The 11,796-nt window shown below is 44.1% G+C and overlaps 1 protein-coding gene across 1 annotated transcript; it reads right to left on the bottom strand.

Moving 5' to 3' along the window:
• Positions 1-246: 246 nt before the first annotated feature.
• On the bottom strand, positions 247-1,569 carry gpr101 (G protein-coupled receptor 101). The gene has a single exon (XM_053429345.1). The coding sequence runs from the start codon at positions 1,567-1,569 to the stop codon at positions 247-249; it is 1,323 nt and encodes a 440-aa protein (XP_053285320.1).
• Positions 1,570-11,796: the final 10,227 nt, after the last annotated feature.

Below are 11,796 nucleotides of genomic sequence, written 5' to 3'. Positions count from 1 at the left end.
TCTGGTTTTACTGTGTAGCTGTTGTATAACAACTGCACACGTTTAAACTAATGAGACAAAACATAAAACATGTTTCTCAACATTTGACCGAGATTTCTTTTACATGGTCAATTTACCCCCCCATTACATACAGCTGACATCAAGTTAGAAAAGAAAAACATTGTCAAGTTGTTGTTCCTAATGCCAGTAACGTCTTAATGAATAACCCTGTTGTATGAGGACATAGATCCAAATTATCAAGGCCGCTCATGTGCTTTGTTTGCTGTGGACCGTGAGCTCCCTCTCCGAGCTGATGCTGGTGGAAGCCGTGTCTTTGCGGCTGTCCCTCGACTTCCTCTCGAAAGTGGGGGTGGAGGAGGTCGTGCATTCCTCCCAGGTCCTCAGAGGGAGGACCCGAGCGGCCAGGCTGGGCAGGTGAGGGTGGGCGCCCGAGCGTCCCTCTGTGGTGGTGAAGCAGCTCTCCACAGCCGAGCTCTGGCTGGGACGGCCCTGCTTGCAGAAGGACCCGCAGAGCAGGGCCAGGAACTCCTTCCTCACACTGCGGTGCATGTAGCCGTAAATGTACGGGTGCAGGCAGCACTGTAAGAAAAAGAGCACCAGCGCAACAGAGGACAGCCAGGGGGGCACAGGCGCTCTGGTGCTCATAGATATTGTGTTCAGTATGCTGTAAGGCCCCATGCTGAGGATGTATGAGGCCATAATCACAAACACTACCCGAGCGGCCTTGCAGTGGTAGTGGAAGCGTCTGTGCCTGACCCGAACAGGGCATCCTCTGGCTACGTAGGGGCCCTCCGGTGAACTTGCCGGCTGGGCTTGGGGCTGCCGTTGTGGACTGCCGGGACCCTGGGAGTCCTGCGGCGCTGGCTGGGTGTAGGACTGCTTTTGTATGGGGTGCACGAGAGCGTTCTGCCTCCGAGCTGCCCTGAACACCATCCAGTAACATCCCAGCATGATGAGCACGGGCAGCCAGAAAGAGAAGGCTGACACCACGGCAGAGTAGGTCAGGCTGGAGGACCACACCACCGAGCACATGTTGTGGTGTCGGTCAAAGTCGATGGCCCCCCAGCCGTACAGAGGCGGCGTGCTCTGCAGGAAGCTGAGCACCCAGGTGCAGATGATCAGGTTGGTGCCCAGGTGAGGGGTCATGCGGGTGGGGTAGGACAGAGGGTGGATGATGGCCAGGTAGCGATCCACAGACACCACTATGATGGTGTTGACCCCGGCGAATGCGAAAAGGTGCATGAGCACCACCAGGGCCTGGCACAGTCGCACATCCAGGGGCCACACACCTGGCACGGTGGCCGCCATGGCGAAGGGCATGACCAATATAGTCTGGAGCAGGTCAGCCAGCAGGAGGTTGAGGACGAAGCGGTTGGCCACGTGAAGGAGCTGAGGCTTCCTCTGGAACACCAGCAGCACCACCACGTTCCCGAACAAGGACACACACACAATGAATGATATGAGCACCATCTTCACCACGCAGCCGGCCGTGGTGGACCACACCGGGTACTGGGCGGAATCAGGGGCGAAAGCAGGCTCCCAGGGAACCTCGGTGATATTTGTGCCCATACTCGCAGCAGTGCCAGGGAGTGACATCCAGCAGAGTCAGGTTAGTCCCATCATCGTGATGGAGCAGAAGAGCAGCTTGGGTCGGGTTTGCAGTAACGCTGCTCCGCTCACATCGGCTGCATCTCACCTGAAGATGGCACAGGCGTCCATAACGTGTGGAAACGGTGCAGCAGACTCATCCAGGAGTCGCCCTTGATGCTGGAGACGATCAATGCTGCTCATCGCGATGTATCCCGAGCAGGCCTCCGTCCCTGATGCAGCCCACATCTGTCGGAGGAAAACCTGGAAGGTGGAGGCAGCCGATCAGCACCGAGCTCGGGATGTCCAGACAGATGCAGATTTCTAATCCGAGCGGGATGCGTGTGAAACGGTGATCGCTGGTGATGTGATCATTTTCCTCCACCTCATCCTCGGAGCTTTTTTTTTTTTTTCACGGCTCAGCTAACACGTAGCCTCCGCTGCGCGTCTTCACCCAGCGGGGGTCTCTCATCCAGACGAGCGCATCCTTCCTCCCTCCGCTGCTCTTTCTCGGCAGATCAGACGTTTATTATTTCATCAGCTTTCATTCCGTCTTAGGCTCCTTGCGGCTCCTGTCTCGGAGCTGTCAGCGGGGAAATAAAGCCAAGGACACCTGCACCGATGTCTCCTGTCTCCCCCTCCACCTCCTGCTTCACCAGCCCCTCTCCTGCTTTGTTGTGAACGTGCGTCTCACGAACCCACTCACACTTGGAACCGAATGTACAAAACACTATCCACATATTACAATGGGTCAATTTGATCATTTTCTATAGTGGACATTTAAAAGCATTCATTCCTCAATTGGATTCTTTCATTTTTTTAAATTTTTTTTACCCCCCTCCCCATAATTAATAGCCTAATTTCGATTTAGCCAAATGGGATCTTGGTTAAGGTCACAGGTCTCCTTGATTAGTTATTCAATCAGTCATCTTCACATAACGGAATGGCCAGAGTTAAATAAGAATCAGAAATCAACATCATCATCTCAAGCAGAAGGTTTGGATTCATAGTGTTTTCATATTTCAGTCGCTTGAGCCTTTCCAATACCTTGCCCCAGTCTGAAACACATACAACACCAGGGTTTTAAACAATAACATGCTCTAAATTCAAGGATTGAGTGTTTCAATTAAATGGTTCAATGACTTCCTCTCAGGTAGAGCTCAGGAGAGCCCGTCATCTCCAGCAATCTCCAAGTCAAGTCCCCCTAGCATTAGCATGGGTGCACCACAGGGATCCATTCTTGGTCCTCTTTTATTTACCATATACCAAATAATAATATCATCTCTCACCCAAAATGGTGACATGGGCTAAAATAACTTTTGTACATCATTGGCTCTTCTCCGGATCTGACCAAATCTACAGTCTGCCTTTGATACACTACAGATCTCTACGTCACATAGAAACTTGTTTTAAATTCTGATGAAACTGGACGTAGGCTATTGGTCATTTTGGATTATCCAGCCTACTGCACCCAACCAAAACCCTTAATGGTTATGAAACTGAATAAATCGGACTATGGCTGGATGCTAATGTTAATTATATGACCCATGTAAAACAAGCAAGCTGAAGTTTAAAATTCAATTATAGAATTTTTGAAATCATATTTCTCCTTTGCTTGTTAAAGGACATTTCATAATCATCAGTTTTATCTGCCCTTGATCAAACTGATGTTTTACTTTGAGTTTGCATCGGGCAAGTAGGGTTTCTTTGCTCGATCCAAGATATTAACTTTATCTTTCACATACCTTCTTTTACAGATGACAAAAGCTGTAAATATTCCATTATTACAACTCCTATATTCTTCATTATGAAGCTGAAAACACAGGCTGAATAGATAAACAGAAAACCCAATGTGCTTCTGGTGGTTCAGGGTTGCTGTTGTTTTTTTTTAATCAAACCCTAAATGTAACCATGGAGTTGAATTATCTCCTATATGAGTGTTTGTATAAATTATATGTTTATATAGGCCACCATTTTAAACCCAGGAAAACACAAAAGTGTTCTTCAACATTTCAGAGAAAAGACTTCATTAATGCACAGAAAACAAAAGCAGCACTGCATTGCACAATCCAATTAGTGTGTATAGCTTACATGGCCCACTCATCAGCACTCGTAATTAGCCATTTTATTTCAAGCCTTTGCTCGGTCCCGGCTATCAAAAAGCTCTTTGATGCGACTCTCCAGCACGGTGTTTTTCAGATTTAGATTGCAAATGAAATGCTGGTGACCGCACAGGGGGCGGGGAGACGTTCCCCCCCGTTCTCGTGTTGAATGGACCGTGATTCAAAGGAAGGCCCTGCCGCCTCATGGGATCATTATCATCACACTGCTAATGCAGTATGAGAGTTCAATATGGCCTCAGGTGTCCAGCTCTCCATCTGTAGCTCTGTCATTCAGCTTGTCCCTGGCTCGCTGTCACTCACCGACACCTACGGGTCGACAAGAACAAACCCACAGTCCACAGCAAGGGCTCTTTCTGCAAGCTCACAGACAAAAGCTCGGTCTCTCTCTGATTCTCTTTGTTTTCATTTTAGTTTATTTGTCGGTACATTATTGATGTGGCTTTGTAAATTCTTTCTTCCAGATTACAGCGGCATAAATAAGCATCTTATATTCTTGCTGTTGACAATGTGATGACGAGAAAGACAACAACAGATGTAATCAAGTCATGGATTCATTTAAACGAGAACCCTGCCGTTCTGACACAGGCGTGCAGCAGTTTCCTTTTTCAAACTTGGAGAACTTCTGTTGTGAATTTTATTCTCTGGCTGTTTATATTCCATAAACTGGCATCTTCACAGTGTCTTCCAGCACACACGTCTTCCTCTTCATTCTGAAATGAAACATTGAAATCAAAGATCCCTTGTCGAATATAAAAAAATAAAAAATTGTTGATGTTTCAATTAGAGACTGGAGGACTGACACAAGATTACACCAGCTAAAGTTGTTGTTGTTTATTTTTGTAAACTACAGATCAGAAAGCCTAGTGCGCACTTTATGTAATAAACTACTGGACCAATAACCACACAACTTGGTAGAAGGAAGCTTCATGGATCAGAGATGAACCTATTTAAAACATCATCCTGGATGGCTTCCTGTTTACAGTCAGGCGGCGGCTCGCACAGACTTTGATTAGAGTCAAAGATGAATAAAAAAAAGAAAAAAAGATTAAACCGCAAAGTAGAGGAGGAGAAGAAAGACCAATCACCTCGATTGTGGACATCATTAATGTTTATTTGTGTCGACATGACATGATATGCTATCAGTACAGGAATCTTTTGATATTTTATTTTATATATTTTTATTGTTTTTTATAGCTTACAAATTTGTCTGCCTGTTTGTGCATCTGTTTACAGTCAAAAAGTTATTGGGGATGCATGACAGTTTGCGTGTGTATGTTGGGGGGGCGCCAATTTGAAATCTCGCCTAGGGCGCCAACATTGCCAGGGCCGGCCTTGACCAGTCGAGTTAGTTGGTGTAGGTTAGGCTACATCCCGGACATTTTACGGGTACTGAACAATGACATGGTGCAAGCATTCGATTTAGACAGCGTCTCTCCTGAGGAGAAAGTATTGAAATGTCCTGAGGGTCAGTGAACAGGTAGGGTTGGGCACGTGACAGTTCTAAGCCAATGGCTGTAGGGTTTTGTGGGATGTTAGGCTCTCATTGGCTGATGAGTTGGCGTATCAAGGGTGAATGAGGAAGGGGAGTGAAGAACACAGTGGTGGATGATGATAGGAGTGTCAGAGTTACAAACAAGAAGTGTGTCGTGTTCGCTGGACTTTAATAAAGTTACACGTAAAGAGAGAAGTTTCCTGTCGTCTATACGCGTGGACGCTACAATATGAACGTGTTCACCGTTCAAATTAATTATTTCTCATTGAGTTGCGTTCAGTTCATCGTTCTCATAAAAGTGAACGTGTTCATGAACGCGTTCTTTTGCGTTCGTTCATGCACAACACTGCTGAGAACACATCAGTGGGAGATGGTGGAGAACAAACTAGAGCTAAAAACTGTGCAAATGCTCGAAAGTACTTTCGTCAAGCTGCCAGAAACTGTCAGGCGTGTTGGTTTATCCTAAATAAGAGATGAGCCGGACTGGTCCAATTTAAGTATTTATTGAGATGCAATGAAAGTTGAACAACATAGCTATGGACAATTATCACAGCCTAGGCTAAATCAGTTAGCAATAGGTAGTTAATAATGGCCCCAAACAAAAGGGGTTGATATAATTATAACAGTAGATTTAATATGATTGGTTATGAAAGATTGAAGGGGAGTGACCGCAAATCAATTTGGTTCTCCCTTATTGGTCCACAGCTGTAGTCCCCCGCCTCTTGTCAAGGAATCCAGGAAGTGACAAGAAGCCGCTCTCCATGACGCTAGTACTACTCTGATAGTTGCTAAGCAAAGTCTTCTCTTCATGAAAGGCCTTGACACAGCTGATGCCATGTGGGCCATTTGAGAAAGGAATATGATGTTCCTGCTATATCCAAACAATGTCCTGTTGATGTAAACATTAGGATCCTCGAAACCAAACCAACGAAACAAAACAATGTCAACAAAGTCACTGTGCCCGACCTGCAGAATTTATCAGACAGCTGCATGAAATATATGTGATGTGAATGAATCTAAGGGAATAATGGTTTAATACCAAAAGTTAGAATTCAGAACAATTATAAGATTCATTATTAACACTATGCAGCAAGGGTTATTTATAAATAATTTGTATAAAGGCCTTATATCAGCCCAACCAGCTCAAGGCCCCCCCCCTCCTGCCTTTATTGCAAATAGTACAGTCAGACCCACACAACAGCTAAAATATTGAATTCCTAACAAAACACACTCCAAATGAAATGATGTCATAGTTGACAATATGGGGCGCTTGTGGCTCAGGAGGATAGAGTGGGCTGTCCACTAAACAGAGGGTCAGCGGTCTGATCCCTGATCTCCTTTACTCCCCCTGCTGAAGTGTCCTTGGGCAAGATATTTACCTCAAAATGGCCCCTAGTGACTCTGAGTTTGATGTAAAAAGTGCTGCACAAGTGTTTTGAGTAGTCATCAGGATTAGAAGATCTGCTATAACAATACAGACTTTTACATTTATAGGCAGTTGTTTGCTGGCTTGTTATGAAAATGTAGCTCCGGGCGATTTCTGGCCACTTGAAGAAATACAGAACATGCTGATGTAACCACCTGACACAGTTTCTGACACATATTTCCTACTGCTCAGAATCAAAGGCAGCAGAGAACAATACGGGTCCAGTGTGTAGAATTTAGGGTGTGGTGAAGTTGCAGTTTGCAGCTGAGCACCGCTCACCTCACCTTCCCCTTCCAAACAGGAAAGAGAACTTGTTTTAGCCTTCAGTTGTTATAAAAAACTCCAAAGGTGTTTAGTTTGGCACAATGAATCACTGCTCGAGTGGTTTTACTCAGAAGGCTTTGAGACTGAGTTACTGAGAACAGGGTGTTAACATAGAGAGATGGTCACCACAAGGTTTTTCCAAGAATATATCGCAGGCAACACTTGTTTGCATTTGCATACTCTGACTCAAGATCAGAATAAATAAAAAACACTAAAGTCTAAAAGAGACAGTGTGGTGGCAGAGATCTAAAACACTCATTATATATTGTTAAGAGAGACCAATTAGAATTTTTTTCTTTTTTATGTGACAGCAGCCAGAACAAAAACTGCACACATTTCAAAATAGGAAGTTTTTAGAGACACATGAAAGCATCTTAACAAAGTCTGATTAATGTGGCCCACCCTGCCACATTACATTTACATATGCTGCGACGTACAAGTAAAGTTTGATTGATTGATGAGCAAACTTAATCCGTCATGTTTGATTTCTATCTCCACTGTTTGGTTTGTTTTGATGCTGCTGCCCTCTGCTGGCTAAAACGAGACACAGGCAGTTCAGAGGGGTTTGATGAGGACTATCGTGAGGGGGGGAGGAGGGGATTCTCATTCATCACCACAAGCACTAACTGTCACGCTCCTTTCGTCAGGTCTGCCAGCGATGCAGCTGTGGGCATGTTGAGTCAGTAAAACTTCTGCTGGGCGTCCAGATAACTCTAATGCAGGTGAGAGGGAACTTAACTATCTGTATATGCAGGAGGATCAGCCATTGTTGCTGTGCTGCCCGCAGCTCAGTTCACTTAAAGGGATTTTTCACCCAAAAATGAAAATGCACTCATTAACTGCCACTATGCTGATGGAGGGGTGGGTGAAGTGTTGAGTCCACAAAAAGCTATTGGAGTTTCAGGGGTAAATAGTGTTGCAGCCAAATCCAATCCAATTGATGTAACTGGTGAGTGATTCTTCAAAAGTATAAAACATAAAACTTACAATATTACAGAGAGGGAAATCTATCTAATCTAAAAAAGTGTGGCCATAATGCAATATATGAAATTAACAAAGGCTTGATATTTGATAATTTAGGGGTGACAAGGATATTAAAGCTGTATGACCTTAGAACATTTTCTTGTTTTCATGACATTTCGCAGTCAAAATTTATTTCAACCATTTTCCTCAACACATGTTTTGTCAGCAGTAAATTAAACAGCTCTGCAGAGGAGTCTATGCTGGAATATAGGCCTAATTTATCTGATAATTACACACAAGAATTTTACCCCCAAGAAAGATAATTTTCATCTCTGTGCACATACAAACATGTATATATATATATATGTATAAGCATCAAAATATATTTATGTAAATAAAGATATTTATATAAAGAAATGCAATCCCTTGTATTTTGTGTCGTTGATCTAGTATGTATTATATTATATTTGTTTGTAGAATATAAAGTTTCCAGCAAATCAAAACTTCTCAGTAAAGTCCCTGAACTTCATGCTCCTTAATCTGTGAGAGCTGCAGTGGTTTTCAGTGTCAGTAATATTGTGAGAACAGGAATTTACCTAAGCTGCTTTGCTAATCTTTCAGCTCCAGACCTACACAGGTAAATATGAAACTGTTGCTCTCATGGGAATAAAAATATCATCGTTCCTGGAAATGATGATGTCTATTATGACATTTTACAGTATAAATGCATTGAGGTAATAAGGCTATTGAATACATTTCTAAAAAACATCACATTTCATATAATATATATTCATAATAATTATTATTCAGAGAGTATGCATCTACTCAGCACCAACGTAGTTCTAAAATGACATTCTGAGAAAGTAGGACATTTATTTTGCTTTTTTGTCATCATTTCCTATCTTGATGTGTTCTCCAGTTGTGCTTCCATCCATAATAAGAGAAATAAACCCTGTTGAATCAGCAGAACCTACTTTATCTCATTGGTGCAGCTCAGTAAATAGTCTTTCTTCTGACGTTCTTAGAGCCTGACACAGGATGAATAGAGGTCTGGTTGAATGCAGGAATGTGCATAATTAACTAACTCTTTTGAACTGGAGGGAACATTTAATTGTTTAATTAAACAATTATTTGGCTCCTCTTAACATTATGGCTTGTCGGGTGCGAAGTGTCTTTTTGTTTGCACGATGAATGTCGATGCATACCTCTCTTTTCTTCGAGAATACAGGAACAGAAGCGCCTGAAGCCATCAGGACACACAAGGCAAAAAAAACCACATGCACACATACACACATATGATAAAAACATGGCTGCAGCCGGGCAACTGCACAGAAAAATCTCTGTAAACAAACAGATGACAAACAGATTGAGGGCGACCATCACGGCACTGCTCTCCAAAGGGAGCCTTTCATTTTATTGCACAATGGCAGTTGTCTCCGAAGCCCAAACAGTTTAGAAGTAATTACTAGTGTTTTCTACAGAAGGTGATTACTTTGTCACACTTTGGAGCCATTGTCACGGGCCGCGCACCACACTCATCAGTCCCACAAAGGGGAGAAGTACTCGATTGATGATGAGCCCTCGGTGGCTCGGGGAGAATTTAAAAGTACTTGTATGAGGCTCTTTCAGGAGATTAACTTGCAATAAGGGCTACCTGCCATGGACACATTCCCTGTATTCATGGTGGTGGCACAAAGACTTTTTTTAAGAGGGGCACAGCTGCATGAAAGCAAATGGTGAATGGGGATAATAGTCACAAAAGACAACAAACCTCAAGTGTAAAGAAATAGAGTGTTTTTTAAGATGGGAGGCTTCCATTCAAAGCCAACACCATTCCTCCTTTTGACCATTGAGGATGTGGCCACTCCACCACCCAAGGCCCCACTCTAATTATTTTAGGACAAGACATGTTATGGTGCAAAGTGGCAAAGAGGGAGCACTCTGGACCAAAGTGCACTTTAATTCAATCGTGCTATTTGACAGATTCCCCCTTCAAATGAACGTCACACACCAGTAAACTGGCACAATCAGGAGGCTCCTGGCAGGGCCCCGGGCCCCTTTCCCCGGAGGTAAATAACACAGAAGTCACAAACACTTGTAGACACGAGTAAACATATACGGATATACCAATGGACGTGTTATTTACTGGTGTGTTTTGAGATAAAAAAAAACAACTGTGTGTGGAGCTGCAGGTTTATTTTGCTATCTGGATATGGTGAAAAATCTTCAAAGGCAGATTAGACCACAGCCACGGGGGCCCGGAGCCGACTCCATTCATTAAACACAGAGAGAGACTAAGAGAGAGAGAAGAGAGAGAGAGAAAGACCACATGTGTCCTTGCTTTGCCTAAATGTGAAAATTGCTCATGCCATTATTTCAGATGAGAAAGTGGGAACTGAATGGATTTGCTTTAATATAGCAGACATGGGATACCACATACAGAGAGACAGAGGGAGGGCCAGACTCCTTTGCTTTTGCTCACGCAGTGGAAAGTCCCTGACAGGTGTGCTTTTGTATACGTATGTCTATGTGAGGGTGAGGCAGATTGTGTGTGTGTGTGTGTGTGTGTGTGTGAATGTGTTTGTGTGTGTGTGCACTGAATAAACAGAGACATGAAGTGTGTATGTGTGTGTGTGTGTGTGTGTGTGTGTGTGTGTGTGTGTGTGTGTGTGTGTGTGTGTGTGTGTGTGTGTGTGTGTGTGTGTGTGTGTCCATGTTGTGCTGCCACTCCCTGGTGCAGAGAGAGGCCTTCTCACTTGTCCTGGGTCTGGTCTTGCAGCAGGCCAGGATTCAGTGCTGATCTGCACACGACTCACACCAACTGATCCTTAAAATGGAGAGGGAGAGAGAGGAAGAAAAAGTGAGCGTGTGCATAGTGAACATCCAGAGGTCGCTGATGAAGAAAGTGGCAGAATGAAACTGATTTGAATCGACCCTTTCAGAAGCCTGTCTTGTCTGGAATACTGTTCGAGAAAGCCGTCAACGCCAGCCTGCATCTCGCATCTTTGGTAAGACCTTTTAAATCGTATGCTTTTATGTTAGAATTAGCTTTTTATCTATAATTTAATTCAGGTCTTTGGAATTTACAAACCACAACAGCGAGCAGGTAGACGTCCGGTGTTTGCAGCCAGGTCTTGCGGTAAAAAAGGTGCCAGTATGGCCAAGCATGCCCGTAATCCAGCTCATGCCAGTATGTGTTTGAGGAAGTATCAGCTCTTTTATTTTGACACCAGTGCCAGGGTCAATAAGGTGAATGACATTTAAAGGTCAGAGGTCACCTCACCTAATTTAGCGCTCAGGGATCAGAGAGCAGGGATTAATCCCAAAGGTGGATCTGAATAACCTTTGAGCTGCAGACCTGTGCTACAAATGTTCAGCGTAAGTTAAAGTACATATTTTTCTTTATTTTTTTAAAGATACATCGCTCAAGACAAACAAAAAAGGAGAAAAAAAAGTTTTCTAAATCTTTGTCTGGGTTTTTTGTGGCATCTGCATCTCGACGTAGTTTAATATCTGACCACTAGATGTCAGGATTTGACTAGTAACTGTGCAACAGGAGCCGTCCCCCCCCCGCCCACCCTCACACCCACCCACTCCACCCTTCACCAGCACCTGAGGGGGAAACTTGTGAGTAGCCTCCACATGGTGTGACAGCTTCCCCAGGAAGCTCGGGTGACATTTGCCTCACTTAATGACACAAGCTAATTAATCATTAGCTGTCCCAGAGGTATTGCTGTTAGAGAGGCTTTGTCGTGCCTCTCCCCAGTAGGGGGTCCCAGCCTCAACATGTTATGTATGCATAACTGCCTCATCCCACGCTACAACATCTTAATTCTCACCCGTTCAGCTGGTTTGACTGAACCGCACTCGTTCTATTTCAA

The sequence above is a fragment of the Pleuronectes platessa genome, chromosome 8 (assembly GCF_947347685.1).
Source record: "Pleuronectes platessa chromosome 8, fPlePla1.1, whole genome shotgun sequence".
NCBI lineage: Eukaryota > Metazoa > Chordata > Actinopteri > Pleuronectiformes > Pleuronectidae > Pleuronectes > Pleuronectes platessa.
This window is presented reverse-complemented; position numbering and strand designations above follow the sequence as displayed.